Source organism: Phaenicophaeus curvirostris, chromosome 2 (assembly GCF_032191515.1).
Source record: "Phaenicophaeus curvirostris isolate KB17595 chromosome 2, BPBGC_Pcur_1.0, whole genome shotgun sequence".
Classification (NCBI taxonomy): Eukaryota; Metazoa; Chordata; class Aves; order Cuculiformes; family Cuculidae; genus Phaenicophaeus; species Phaenicophaeus curvirostris.
In genome coordinates this window covers 58,955,203-58,970,957 of record NC_091393.1, presented here as the reverse complement: position 1 = coordinate 58,970,957, position 15,755 = coordinate 58,955,203, and the positions used below count along the sequence as shown (strand labels likewise).

At 38.7% G+C, this 15,755-nt stretch overlaps 1 protein-coding gene across 1 annotated transcript in view; it reads left to right on the top strand.

The window, feature by feature from the left end:
- Positions 1-15,755, top strand: part of LOC138717357 (apolipoprotein(a)-like) — a 122,352-nt gene that overhangs the window by 96,689 nt on the left and 9,908 nt on the right. The window contains exons 41-50 of the mRNA XM_069850873.1: positions 1,438-1,506; positions 4,418-4,553; positions 6,637-6,743; positions 10,952-11,066; positions 11,936-12,075; positions 12,668-12,788; positions 12,911-13,029; positions 13,888-14,050; positions 14,650-14,780; positions 15,544-15,709. Coding sequence (XP_069706974.1) covers positions 1,438-1,506; positions 4,418-4,553; positions 6,637-6,743; positions 10,952-11,066; positions 11,936-12,075; positions 12,668-12,788; positions 12,911-13,029; positions 13,888-14,050; positions 14,650-14,780; positions 15,544-15,709 — 1,267 coding nt within the window. The remainder of the gene's footprint in view (positions 1-1,437; positions 1,507-4,417; positions 4,554-6,636; positions 6,744-10,951; positions 11,067-11,935; positions 12,076-12,667; positions 12,789-12,910; positions 13,030-13,887; positions 14,051-14,649; positions 14,781-15,543; positions 15,710-15,755) is intronic.

The window sequence follows — 15,755 nt, the reverse complement described above, 5'->3', positions numbered from 1 at the left end:
AAAACTGATAAGCCTGGGCCCCCATATAATTGCACAGTATCCAAATGCTTCTCTCTGTCACCTCTGAAGTGTTTTCCTCAGCTGAGTCCAGCTGCCATCAGCTCCTTTCTTGGGCCCATCTGCTTTGTTTCTCTAGCCTAGAGTTAGCCGTCTTCCAAGACTCTACAGATATCCCACACTTTGCTGTTGGTCACAAGCTGGACTGAACAGCTTCAAGCACAGAAGACAACCTGATAACATGGTATTACAGCACCCAACAGGACAAAAACTTGTAGAGGACTACAAGCACAATCAGCTCCACATTTTTCACATAATCTGTAAAACAGCAGCTAATCTGGTTCCAATACTAGAATGACTCTCTTAGATGTTTACTCCAGCACCCCTAGATTTATCCCAAGCCCTCAGTACAATGCATTTTCTACCTGAAATAAGCAGAACAACAGGAAGTGGATCAGCTCACTAGGTTTTAGAAGGAACTCATTATTCTATGAACTTTTTGCCTTAAATTGCCCAAGCCAGAACCGCATGACTCAACAGCATCCATTCAAACATCTTCCCCTCATCCAGTATTCAGCCCCCTCCTATCTCTGTTGAGTCACTAGCACGTTAGAGTCAACAAGTTGTTTTGAAGCAATACCAGTGACCTAACATGCAAGAGAAGCCATGAAGTGATGCTGCATTGCAGTCTTTCCAAGGCAAAGGCTGCTTGGGAACTGCAGAGTGAGCTGATGTTGAAATCAGGATAACAAATGGATGAGCAAAGTCTGACATCCTCACTTGATGAGTTTATTCAAGCAGTGTGAGGTTAAATGTCTGGTAAGAAAGAACATTAGAGAGCTATCCTTTCTTAAACCTAGTCACACCATCAAATTAAAATGAACTCTTAAGTATTATTCTCAAATAAAAGAAAAACAGGAAAACTCTAGGTCAAGGAAACATAAAAGAGAAGGAATTCTTTAATAAAGAAGTAACAGTAAACTATTTTACGTAGCTAATATTATCTGGATGTGATAATCATGCTTATCCTGTGATTAAATGGAAGTTGGCCCTTATAAATCAATACAGATATGCCTGGTTGATGTTACCGTTGGAGTTCTAGTGTCAGGAGAAATTCAGGTTCTGCCTGGATGCATGATTTCCCATGCTTTCCAGCAGCACAATTCCTGTTTGTTCTCTAGCAAAGAAAGATCTAAACATTTGAGAACAAAAACATGCCCCACAAAACAAGAGAGTGCCTTCACATTTCCTCGCATCCGGTACAAATGATTGAGTCTGATTTAGTAATACATCCAATTCAAGGTTGTTTGGACAGCCACGGCAAAGGGGGTCACAGCACAGGAGAATGATTAACTTAACCTACCTGCCTTGTTTGTTTGATGCTGTCTCACTCCAGTACAAGTCAATAAAACTTTGTGCACCAACACACACAACTTCCAGCACCCGCCACCTGGGCCAAAATGGGGATTAGCAAAGCCGCCTTTCTCTTTCTTTTCTGGCTCAGCTCAGGTAAGAGTCCTTTGCCTTAAGCTTACGTAGGTGAAATGAGGGCTTGCAAGCTCCACTTGGTGAAGGTCCGTCCCCAAATCCCTGTGTCACCTCTTACTTGGATGATGATGGATTTGGGGCTTGCTGTCCAGAGAGAGATGCTGTGGAAAAGTGAGAGCTGTGATTGCTCCAGAGTTGTGCCCATTAGAGGTTCCAGAAGAGCAACAGCCTTGGTGTCCGTGTGGGGAACTAATGGCTCCCTGCAAACATGTCCCGTGGCCAGAAACAGGGGCTTCTTTGGAAATTGGCCCATAAAAGTCTTGCTACAAAGACACAGTTGTCTCTGGTTTCATCCTGGGGTTGGTTGTTTTCCCTGTTACCGCCAAATACTGTGATGCTTATTTTGATTGTTTTAAAATTTGTAAATGCATCGTGAAAACAAAATCAGAAAGAAAAGGAAAAGTTGTTGTGCACTCTAGAGTTTCAGTCTTTATTGATAGCCACAAACTTAACAGGATATTTTTCATTCCATGTGACAGGGAGGCCAATATCTGGTCAGCTGTAGTTTCTGCTCTATTTTTGGTGCTGCAAGACAATTTTTGTGGAAGACAGTACAAAACAATTTGTAACACACAAGAACGGAGTAAGGGTCTTTACATGTATGGTTTTGGGTTTAGTAGGTTGTAAGTCTTACAGAAATATCAAATAAGTAGTCTTTGTCCTGAAAACTTCAGATTTCAGTGAACTGTGGGAATCAGATGGCATGTGTTCTTTCAGGCCTTCTGTGTGACTACACAGCCTATTGTGATTGCAGTTAAAAATACAGTTATGAGTGTGCCACATATAAAAAACGTAAATAACATACACAAGAATTTCACGTATCTAATTTTAAAATATTAAAAATATAACAATTAGAAAAATGAATGATTAGATTTTATCTAGAAATACTGGAGATATGGTCCAGCACAAAAAAATCTAGATATTATTTAATGTTAAGGATGACCATCTTATTAATTCTGGTTTTTAAGCTTTGGTTTTGCAGAATAGCCTCGTTTAAATCAAATGCACTTCACAATATACAGGGGAGGAAAATATAGGATTTGGGCTTTTGTCTGCAATACTTGGCTTTTGTTTGCAAATCCTTTATCAAATGGTTGTAAATATTTGCAATTCTGAATAAAGCAGTAGTAAATCTTTCTGACACTGAAAAAAATCTACAGACATAGGGAAAATGGTAGCAAGAATATTTATTGCATTTTTATGCAGCTTGCATATATTTTCTTATTTCTTTCCTGAAGGAGTATGCCCTGCCAGGTAATAATAGAAAAGGGGGGAAATGTTTTAATGACTCAAATCAATGATGACACTGTCAATATTTTAAATCTAAAATGCTGTTATTATTAGTACAATGTGTCAAAACAAAACATAATTAAGTTTGCATGGAAGTTGTACCACACTAGGAATTCTTTACTTGCATTTCTTGTCCTTGTGGAAAATGTCACAGCATCCCTATGATATTATTTTGACCTAGTTTAATGTTTTCTCTCAAAACCCATTTCTTCTTAATGTCATTTTTGTTTTAAAATAACTAGTGGAATCAGTGATTCCTGTGCTGGTCAAATGAAATTTTATTGTATCCTTTTTCGCTCTGTCTTTTTTATTTTTTCCTAGCTGCTATCCTTTGCTTTCGTCCATACTGTTAAACTATCAGCCCTTAGGATCAAACTCTTCCCTAGCCTATATCCTGAAAGAAAACTCTAGTAGTTTCTCTGGATTTATAAATGTGTGAAGGGAAGAGCAGTTTGGCTTTTGTGCCTGTTTTATCAGTTCCATGCTGTAGGTGGGTAATTATCTTACCAAAAACACTCAACTGCAGGCTGAGCTAGCACTCAGGTGAAGAGATACAGCTGTACTGGGAGGCATAAAACAGGACACAGCGAAGGACCGAGATGTGTTGCAAAGGCCATGAGCCAGCTGCGTGTTTAGAGTCATATTCTCCTCTGGTAAAGAAACTGTAAAAATAACAGGACTCATGCAACAGCAGGAACCTGCAGCTGGAAGTCATGAAAGTCATAGTTCTAGGAGCACTCAGATAAACAGGTTTGATAAACACTCAGAGCATGCACAGCTGTAACAGAGAAAAAGAAAATACTAAACAGCAAAGTCCTTTAGAAGAAGGAATGTACTTCAACATTTTTTGAGTTTACCACCAAACATATCTTTACTTTTTAACATCTTATATATTTCATGTGCAGCTGTGTCTTAGGGGTTGTTAAGTGAATTTTTCTACCATTATCTATTATTTGTGATAATTCACTGCAATGGACAGCAACATCTGCTAACTTACTTAATAATTTAGTTCAATACAGAGTTATTAGAATAATGATAAACCAAACATGAGCACAGCTGATAGCCCCAGTTATTGAGGATAGCTTGTTTCTTGCAAGAACAAGGAGCTTGCGAAAAGAGGCATTTATGGGGTGGCTGATAAAACTGAAGTTATTCCATGTGGGTCAGTATCAGTAATGGACAATCATCGTTTCACATACTTCCTGAGTCCCATTTCTCCACTTCCTACAAAGTATGGGCGACCAGTAATTTCTTTCCGAAACACCTCTTTTTTTTCACTTCTTGTGTTGTTGACTCTGCTCCCATCACTTTATAACGCAGGAATGTGCTACTTGTTATACCTTCACAGTGATACAAAAAGCACTGTTCAAGCCATTTCTCTGTCCTGACTTACCCTGGCTTTCAGTGACACTATCCTTTACCATTCTAGGAAGGTGAGATTTACCCATATTTTGTTACCATTAATCCAATTATCCCAGCAATTAAATCATGGTGTTACTCAACTAGATAACAAAGAATTTAACATATAATTTTGAAATAAATCGTATTAGCATTCAACCCTTTCTCTTTTTTTTCCTTTTAGTGCAAGGAAGTATACTAGACAGCTATGTGAGAACAGAGGGAGCTTGGCTGCTCAACCCAAAGAAGCAAATTTATAAGACAAATACTGAAGAAGAATGTGCAGAACAATGTGAAACTGAAAGTAAATTTCCTTGCAGGTAATTTCCACTGGTTCCCAAATATATCTTTCATTGCAGATGATGAAGCAGTTTGCCTCGTTTATCAGCAGTCTGAACTTTTGAGGGATTCCTTAGGAGCATGTATTTCTGAGGTTTGCTGGAAAAAACAAAAGATATATAGAAACAGAATGTCTGGGACATATGGGTGAAGACAGCAGAAACAGAGAAATTATGTTGATTTTTCATTGGAAAACATTGTAATATCTTGATGCGCAGGTTGGCACACTGAAAACCAACTTGGCATGGTTTTATCAAAACTCTTAACATTTGTTTTGCAATAAAGAGTCATAATTACTTGCTGGGAAATTTAGGACAGCAATAATAGCATTGCTTATATTCATTGTATTACCTATTGTCTTGCTGATACATCCATTATTCTGAATTTTACTGGAATTTGGACTTAAATGACACATTTATTTTGCAAAAGAGACAGAGACCTAAGAGTCGATGATCCTATACCCTACTTCCAGTTAAGCCTTCTCTTTGCACCTGCATTTAACCAGGCCCAAGGGGCAAGAAAACATGAAAGATATTGACCAGTCTGTACCACTGGTACCTTTGCTCAGGCTCCTGCCTTAGGAAGCCTATTGCTTTTAGCCTAAGGATTCTGAGCCTTATGTACCAAAGTGGCAGAGCCTGCTGAGCTTCAGCAGTACAGCAGGCAACTGGAGTAATGAGGTGGTAGGCTGTCCTCACATATAAGGCAGGGAGGTTTTTGAACTCAGCTGACCAAGTGCAGGGCTCTTCCAGCATTACGTTCTCCATCAGGCTTTTGTTCAAGGCAAGGATACCCTGGTGATGACTTTTCAATCAGAAAAAAATCAGAAGGGACTGTGAGATGTTTTTTAAAGAGGTGTAACCCATAAGAATGATGGATTTGCTGACTGGCTGTGTGAAATACCACACATTCCCTTTGATCCTGCTCCCCTCTCTGAAAACCACACAGAGAGGACAGAGCTTCAGCAGCACTTGTCTCAGTAGGGAGGAAGGCAAGAGAGGCAGGTCTATATATTCAGATTAAGTGTTTACAGTTTGCAGAGGATTATTGTTCACTTTGGAGGCATATTCAGATGCAATATCATTCCTTTGCCTCTGCCTCAGATCTGAGCCTACCATCAGCAGTCACTGGAATAACATCAGGGTTGTCTTGTCATTGCCTCCTTAATCAATTGCGTGAGATCTATTAAAATCAGTAAATAGATGCTGCCTGGCAGGGAAAATTCTGTGTGAAGAAAGGTGGCTGCTAGGCAGAGCTTTAACACCAAGTCAGCACTGCAGCACCATTACATCGGTGCTTCAGACCAATGAGTTCAGATTCAGACTTGTTATATCACCTTACAGTGTGTTCGACCATGCTCATTCATTACATCCCTACCTGTAAATTTAACATTGCTGAGGGCTGGGCCTGGATTAGAGGGAGCAGCCCTCCGTGTTGTTTTGACCAAGGCAACCAGCACTCCCTAGACAGTGCATAGACACCATTGCCAGCAGTGACTGTTGAGGTGATCCCTTTCATCATCTGCTCCAGTTCTGCAGACCTATAGAGTAGGTACTTGCTGAAAAGACAAATGGCTGTTTTCCGAAGTGCGTACATTGCTTCACATACAATGACTCAGAACAGTTATCACAAGGTAATTTAAGGTCCTGGCATGTTGTGTTTTACCTGTTCCTTGGTAACTGCTGAATACTGTAGAATATCTTGCTTCTTGACTTACGACTAACTTTTTTGAAATAATGTCAAAGTCCCTTGTGCATATATATCATTTTTTGGCACGTACTCTTGACTATGACACATTATAATCCTTCTTTTTAATCCCTCGTGAAAATTTGTTTACATAACACCCTTTCAACCTAGGTGTGGTATGAAGACGTAGGAATTAGTCACTGCTGAAAATGGGAGCTGTGATACACAGTGATTTGAGAAACATTACTCAGTCTAAAATATCATTGAAGTGCAGTTCTTGCTAAAATTATAACTGAATACCAGAAAAGTAGTTTAGAAAAATAATGCACACATTTGGTTATTGTTCCTTACGTTGCTCTCTCTTCTTAATTTCAACAGGGCCTTCTTATTCACCAGTAAAGACCAACAGTGTTTAACATTGGCTGAGAGCACCAAAACAGCAGTGATATTCAGAAGACCGAATGCAGTTCTTTATGAAAAAAGAAGTACGTCTATGTCTATGTCTCTCATATATTATTTCACTGAGATATACTTTCCAGTGGGACTCACATAACCCTGTTGTAAATGGCGGCTAAGCCATCATTGGATCAGACGGAGTGGGTAGGTCAACCCTTACCTAACACTTTTTGCCACATAGCTCGTATAGCAGTGGTTCCATATTTTTCCCCCAGATTAGTACCCCAACATCTTTCCTGACACCTAAATCCTAGGGTTCACACGGCAGAAATGACAAGTGTTCCTCAGGGAAGGCAGAAGGTGTTGGGAGCAATGGAGATTCTTAAGAGTCCTTTAACTCCTCTCCCTTTAAACCAGCCAATAACCCGTGGTTGCATCTTCTCTGTCTCCACTGAGAGTACTAGGAAGAGCTACAATGGATTTTGAGACAGACCTTTGCCCACTGGAAAACCAGTGGAAGTTACCAAATAATTTCTTTTTTTATCACTAAAAAAAATTCACAGTTTACTTGGATGGGGCTGAAATTAACATTCTTTTAGTTGTGTATATTGTCAAAAGTCTTAAAGTGTTAACTATGTTTCAAATAAAAATTATCTATTTTTGTAGTATATACATATATATATTGTTATATTATGTTTATACTCTTCAGTATATGAACTTGGTGAAAATTTCATCCTAATAGATATATTTCTAATATAATTAATTGACAAAAAGTATTTTCTAATTCTACTTTTTACATGTTTTATTTCTACCTTTTTATATGTGGGGGGGTTTTATGTTTATTTTGTCATAGATGAGGGTTATGTGGCTCAAGTGAGTTTGACCTCCTATTCTTTTTGAAAATAGGAAGTCTGTCTTCTAGAAATGGCAGCTATATGATTTTTTATCATCTCTTTTAAAAATCTATCACCTTATGCCAGATGCAGGCAAAGGACTGGGGTTGAAGACTATTTTTGAATAATAAAATCAAGACTGAACTCTTTCTGTGAAGAGGGAAAAAGGAATGTGCTTTAATTTTGAAGTAACATAAGTTTCATTGTGTTGCTGTCTGACTTTAGTAAAACACAAGGGAGAAAATAACTCCTTTCTGATCAGTCAGACAAGTAAGATAATGCGTTAAACTTTGAATTGAATTACTACTGCTCAATGTTAAATGACCTCTTGGACATTGTCTTTAACCATTTGCTCATTGGTAGCTTTTCAAAAAACATTAATGTCTTTGAGAATATTCAGAAACTGGAAACTATAGTATCTACCAAGAGGTTAGTCTCCTTTAACAAAGAAAGGGGCGTGCAGAGGAAAAAGGAACCAGACTCTCAGCTGCTGCACTCCTTCATGGAGTCGTTTCAATAGAGCAGTTTCTAACCAAGAGTCAAGAATCAAAACAACTGCACTGTAAATATAGATGACCTCCAGAAAACTACATCCTTATTCCTCTGTTGACCTGCAAAGACTTGTAGGATAAAATAATGCTATGTGTATAACACCGGCAAGAAGATTTTATGAAACAGTTCAATAGCTTCAGCTGGATTGCCACTGAGCATCTGAATGAGATTTTGTTCAGATATTGTAGATATAAGGAAAAACCAGTTTTCACAGGGCAGGTGGGTAAGCACTGAATCACACTGGCCAGAGAGGCTGTGGAGCCTTCACTCTTACAGATATTGTCTGGACAGAGCTCTGACTGGCTTCATCCAGCTCAGAAGCTGGCCATGAATTTTACTGGGGTTTGGACCAAAGACCACTGACAGTCCTTTTCTGAAGCCTCCAGCCATCTGCCTTTTTTTCTGTATGTGACTGATAAGTAACGTGATGTTTTGAACATAAGGTATTTTTACTATAACCAGAGCCTGGCGGGAATTTTCCTGAATCATGGCTAAGTAAAGCTAAGTAATTCTACAATTCCTCTTGTAGAAGGAAAACCGAATAGATCAATTGGCAAGTAACAAATTTTAAAGACTGAACAAATAATTTACATGTAAATAATCCATACTGATTTTACTTCCATACTGTGATGTGGATCTAGATTGTGATTCTGGCTTGGTTTTGAGACATCCTTTGGATCCACTGAGGTTAGAACCTGGATGTGAGTTCTGCAATATTCAGTGAGGAATTGTCGTGACATCCTTATAAGCCTTTTGAGGTCATAGGCATGGATTTTACTTTCTTGAAGAACAGAAGCCTACCAGTAAAGGTGTGAAAAACTGTAATTTTACACGATCAAAATGTCAAAGAAGCGGCACATCTATCTACAGGAAAAAATTATGGACTAGGTATCGTGAACACGAAAAACACAGCCTATTGTGTAAGTGTCCATTCAAATAATTATGTGTCCATTATAATGATAACATCAATTAAATCCATTGCCACAGAACAGAAAGGAAAATGTAGCTTATACTTGGGCAAATCACATTGCTGTCTCCAGCAGCTGTTGCTATCCTGATGCTTCAAGGAACTTAATATGCCCAGATTCTTTTGCAATACTATTGCTTAAAAGTAACATTATTTTTTCCAATTAAAGCAATTACTTGATGACACCTAACTGCTCATTATATTTGCATTCAAAGATAAGGAAGACAAGTGGTGTAAAATTCAGTTTTAAATTTTTTTTTCTATGGTATGTGCTATAAAAGAGAAAGCTAATCTTCTCTAGCTTATAGAAAAAGTAATAAGAATTAAAGCTAGCATTTGGGAATTGTTACGCACACATCTGTTTGTAAATAGTTAACCAAAAGGACATGGGTTGAGTTTGGGGATCAAAGTTAGTTATTTGTCCTCAGACAGAAAAAAACCTAAAGGTTATATAAATGGTCAAAAGTTTATGCAAACAAAAAGAGTCAGCACTTGACTGATTCAATGTTCACTTATTGGGGTTTTTAACGTTAATTTATTGCAAAAGTGCTTGAGGAATCCAAATGACTTCCAACTAAGTTTTTAGAGTAGACTTACCTATATATATGTATACATTGAAATAAAAATGTGCCTAAAGATACAACTATAAATCCAGGTCTAAACTGCCTTTTGGCCCACAGGAGAGCTGGAGCTTATTTCAGAATCAAATATTAGCTCTTTTTGCTTTTGACAAGACATAGCTCTCTAAAATGACACTACTTCTCCAGACTTATGTTAATCTTCTGCTTGTACGTCATGTTTGGTATAACTCTGATGCTGAAAATAGTTGATGCAAAACTGGATCTCCACAAATATCTGATTTGGACACTACTTAAAACATTGATACAAACCAGGTCATGACCTAGAAGACAGATTGCCTCATTGCAGATAGAAAGGAGGAGTTGTCTGATGAAATATGCCCTATGCATAGAGAATAATTAAATGAGTTTCCTGCTTAGTTTTCTAAGCCATACGACATGTGACTGTCCCTAAACTGCAGATATAGAGGCTCTTACAGAACATCCCAAGGTCTGAGTTTCTTCAGCCATGCCTTGCCAGAGCCAATCTTTGAAAGCCTGCTCTCCCCTGCCAGTCACAAGCTCTTTGCTGGGAAAGGTGATTGTTCAGTCCTCTGAGAATAATCTTAAAGGCTGCAATGAGGTTAGGGTTGCTCCCTCCTCCTGGGAAAAATATGACAACATTGAGCTTTCAGTTCTCATTTAATTTAACAATAAATAATTTTAAAATATTTAATATTTTCAAGGCTACGAGTACAAACCCCAGGCTTATTCAGCATTAAAATTCCTCTTGACTGACAAAAAGACAGGATTTCACTGCTAATTCTTTCACTCGTCCTTTTCCAGTTTTCATGAAGGTACAGTGAAGTTCCAGAATCTGAGAATAAAAAGACATATATAATATGCACCCACAACCGACCATTCATTCTGTCTTGCACAACAGAGATTCATCGTTTTAACAGTCTCATTCATGACATAGTGAATTTTAATGAAATAACGTCACCAGCATTTATAGGAACTTAAACAATTTTGCTTACCTAAGCTGGTAAAATGCTGTCTATGTGTATGCACAGTGATTCTGTCTTGTTATCTTCTTCAGCAGAATTCAGGTGAATTCTCTTTCAAAGTTTGACTTTAATTACTGTGAGTAACTATAGTAAAATCATAGAAGGCAGTGAAAACAGGCTGTTTGGGGTTTTTTTTCTAGTGCATATTTAAATGTTAAAAGCCTATTTTATTATTTAAATATGTAGTATATTCCCAAAGGAACAGGACATGTCCCAAAGGACATCTCATGATACAGATTAATTAAGCATATTTCATTTCAGTTTATCTTCTAGAATGCAAGGAGGGAATAGGGGCAGACTACAGAGGAACAGAAGCTAAAACCCAAAAAGGTGTGCCATGCCAGAAGTGGTCTGATACTGCCCCTCATAAACCCAAGTAAGGCCTTTTTGTATACATTCATGTTTTTCTGAAATTTTGCTAAGGATTTCTATCTGCTAACTAGTTTCATAAGCAATTTCTTTGGTGTTCAAAATCTTCTTATAAAGACTCCTTATAATTTTCTACACTAGAATAAAATAATTCTCTAATCAGAGTTGTAACTCACAGATGTGAAATGCCAGCTACATGATCAAGAGGGACATTGTCAAACTTGCCAGTTGTTTTTAAGTTTTGTTATTCTCAAATGAGTAAAATGCTCAATAAGGAAACACTGGCTTTGCCGAAATAAGAATGTTCCACTAATCTCCTCAGGGCAAGAACTTCTTTTGGCTAAACGTATAATGTGGTAGAAACAAAGATACATCATTTGGCAGATGAGGTAAAAGTACATCATTTTATCAGTGAATCCACAGGAAATTAACAGAGCAGTATTTCTTGTATTTAAAGGAAATCACCCTGGGTTTATTTAGTAAACTCATATTGAGATGGCTAGTGTTCAGGTTACAGAGAACTCTCCCATTTCAGCAAATATAGTCTCGTTGCATCTCCCAGGGCACATGTCCCAGAGGAGATTTTCCTCTGCATGATAAAATGAACCTCAGCAGAGCATACATTGCTGGAAACTGAGCAGCTGGAGTAAATGCAAGTATTAAAGATACGACTGGCCTTTGAGGCACCACATTTCCTGAGGCCTATAGCTATGGCACCTCTAACTCTTTAGCAAAGGCACACAGTAGCAACTGGGGAACTTCTAATGAACAGCATCTACAAAATAATCCTCAGATAAAGATTTCATTTTTAGAGTCTTCATCTGAACAGCTGGGACATTTTGCTTATTCTCTAATCCCATTTCAATTCCGTTTCAGTTACACACCTGAAAAATATCCCAATGCGGGACTGGAGGAAAACTACTGCAGGAATCCTGATGGGGATGTAAAGGGACCCTGGTGTTACACAACAGATCCTGCTACCAGATTTGACTACTGTAACATCCCAGAGTGTGAAGGTCAGGATACTTATGTCAATTTCTTGAACTTATTGGAAGGTGTGCTGAAGAATGTGAAGTTATTCAGATAGTTTTATTTTTAATCAAATATTAGTTCCATACTTGAGTTTAGTTCAAACTAAAACTTTCCAAAGATGTTTTCAACATTAACAAGGAATATAATAAAATACTCCCAAATCAGCTATATAAAGTCTTGTTTCTTCCATAGATAATAATATATGGGTGTATTCACAGCTCATATTCCTAGAATAGAATCAAAAATAGTACAAAAATATAGTACAAAAATCAAGAAAACATGACAGCATAGATTTTCACTTACAGCTTAGTAGTTTAAATTTAACTCTTTTAAAATCTATAGTCTCTAATGTTGGTTTGTTTGCTTTTTTTAATGGAATACTGTGAATGTAATCAGCTAGTTGAAGTCACCTTGCCAAGAAAAATAAGCTTTCACTTTGACCCAAAAAAAAGACTTTCCTTCAGCCCTGAGCGCTGGTCAGGCTCTTGAGTTTCACCTGATACAAGTATTTATGGAGCAGTTCCTCAAGGAATGTCTGTCTCTCTTGTCTGTCCTCATTCTATCCTGTTCTTACAGTAGAGTGCATGCACTGCAGTGGAGAAAACTACCGTGGAACAATTGCAACAACAGTGTCTGGGCTTGAGTGCCAGAGCTGGGCCTCCCAGAAACCTCACTCTCATGGATACCACCCAGATAGGTGAGTCAAACTCTGTGAAGGTTTGTTTATCATCAGAAGTGGCCTGAAGACCACTCTGTCCCAGGCAGGATAATTGTTTCAGTCATTAGCAACATTTTTTTTAATTTATGATTGCTGTTCAGTTTTCCAGAGAAGGACTTGAAGATGAATTATTGCCGTAATCCTGATGGTGAACCTCGGCCCTGGTGTTTCACTACCAGCCCAACTAAACGCTGGGAATATTGTGATGTTCCTCGTTGCAGTGAGTCTGACTTCTAGACACAAAGAAATCTAGATAGCTTCCATTCAGGGTGATGTAAGGAGCTAGAACAAATAGAAGAGGCCCCAAAGATAAAAGAAAGAATAAAAGACTTGACTTTCATGCCAAGGGAAAAAATAATGAACCTTGAAATGAACTTCTGATAGCTCGTTTGAGGCCACACATTACTGTCACTGGCATTTCTAATGGTTTTGCCTGGAACACATCTCCATTCCTTGATGTGTTTTTCCATGACCAGGCATTCAGCGGTTGTGATGTTTCTTCTGATAGTCCTCTTTTGATGTGAAACAGTTTGACTCTTCCTGAAAATCTTTTGGCTCTTGTTTTATTCTTCTGATTAAATTCTCCACCTTTTCAATTCCCTTTCCCCCAGAGGCATGTCCTTGCTACAGTACTTTTCCTTGGGACTTCTCACCAGACCTCATCCTTGCTGTCTCTGGCTTTCACTAGATAGAATATGCCTCTTTTATATCTGCACATATACCTGTACCTGTCATGGATGGGCCAGCCACTTTTACCCCAGTTTTCTTCACAATATTACCACTTGCTCACTCTCCAGCTTTGTGCTGATGAGGCTGCTAGTGCTTGGCTGTGTTGTATCCTGGATTCTGTAAAAGGGCAGATGCAAGTGCTCTTCTGGCAATCTGACTCTTTGTGAATATGTTAAAGGGGAAGGAAAAAAAGACATTTTTAGATATTTTCTCAACCTTTTGGACTTTCCAAATACTTTGGTCTTTAAGCCTTACCTGCGAAGACCGCTGAAAAGCCTGCTTAATTACAAAACTCAAAGTACTTGTTGTTTTGGTTTTGGTTTTTAAAATGTTAATTTTTCTGCAATAGCAACACCCCCGCCACCTCCTGCACCAGGGCGTCAGTGTCTGTCAGGAAGAGGAGAAGACTATCGAGGCACAATATCTATTACTGAATCGGGAAATACCTGTCAGCACTGGAGTTCTCAATCTCCTCACAGACATGCTCGCACTCCTGAAAACTATCCCTGCAAGTAAGTGAAACCTCTCCATTATTCCGTGTTCATGAGAAGTATCAAGGTATAGACTTATCTCATTTTTCTTCAACTAAGTTGCAAAGAACTTTGGTTACACCAGCTTTTGTCACCTGCTGGATTCCATCTTTTCAAAGTTTTCCCACATTTCTTTATATCCACTTCTCTGTTCATGGACACTACTGTCTCCTCTTCTGACTTTCAAGCTCTGCTTGACTGACATTTTCCCTCTCCAATTCATTGGTTTACTATATTGTTGCTTCAGTGACGCAATGAGAAATAGGAAAGTTAGAATTATGATATTTGCTCGCGGCTAGATCCTTCCACTCTATGTTTCTGCTGCGCTGCTCTTGGCCTCAAAGTCCTACATGAAATGCAGGCTCTTGTTTCATCCATCAATCTAGCAGATGTCAGGTTTAGCATATCCAAAACAACAGTACATTGCTATAATTCATCTAGTAAATGGCATCGGTAAATGACAGCAGTAACCAAATAGCAAATACAGCAGCAAACTAGGCAGCAAGGTACATTCCCCTGTTGTTCATAACCTTTACTAAGTTTCCATGAGAGGCTTTCCTTAGCCAGATTTTCTGTTTCAGGAGCCTAGAGGAAAACTACTGTAGAAATCCCGATGGTGAGAAGATGCCGTGGTGTTACACCACCAACATAACTGCCCGGTGGGAATATTGCACCATACCCTCCTGTGATGGGGCAGAGCCAGAGACCCCTGGTAAGAACAACAGGAGATATCTGAAGGGAGGATCATCACGATTTATTTTGAAAAATCCTGAGTGACTCTGCTCAGTTGTAGCACTGCTGTCGCTCTCAGTGTTGCTATGTATCAGTTAATACCCTGGACCTGGTTTGGAGCCCAGGCTGCTACATTCAGTCTGGTGGAGAAGCGCAGAAGGTTTTAAGTCACCTACTGACCCGTCTCAGGAAAAATTGCAGTAATAGATGTCTTCTCCTTTAGTCACAGGGTGGTTCCCTCCACCGCTATATTTTTAAATGGTCCATGGAAAAGTTAATTTGCTTTCCATGCCAGCTCCTGAAAAACTGAATCCAAAGCAAAACCTAAGATAAATTAAGAGCACTGAACCAGGACTCCATAAAAAGCAATCAAAAGAAAAATCTCCTCACAAAAGGCAAGCTTGTTCCTCACATAGAACTGTGACAAAGCCACAGACATTTTCCTACCCTGGAAAAGTTTTGATCCCATGTGAACTATTTGTATCGTTAGCTGAAATAAATCCTCATGCATGACAGTGAAATTGATGTACAAGTGCTTTTAATCTAGCATATCATGAAATTATTACAAACATTTTTGGAAATCCTCCTTTTGATCTACAGTCCAAGACAGAATCTGTTACAGAGAGCGTGCTGTGGTGGTCAGTGAAGTATTTTGGCTTGCTTTTTTCTGTTGGCTTTCTATGCTCATGTATAAATATCAAAGTATTAAGATGCAAGGGACTGGTTTCTGTTATTCACTACAGCTGTTGATGTGCCTGAGCAGGCTCAAATTACTGAGGAGTGCTATCACGGCAATGGTGTGACTTACCGTGGCACAGCTTCTTTCACTCTCACGGGAAAGAAATGTCAAGCCTGGAGCTCAATGACACCGCACCGACACAATAAAACAGCAGAGCAGTTCCCAAATGCGTATGTGTATTTCCCATTTCTGTGTTTACTGTACAATAATCATACA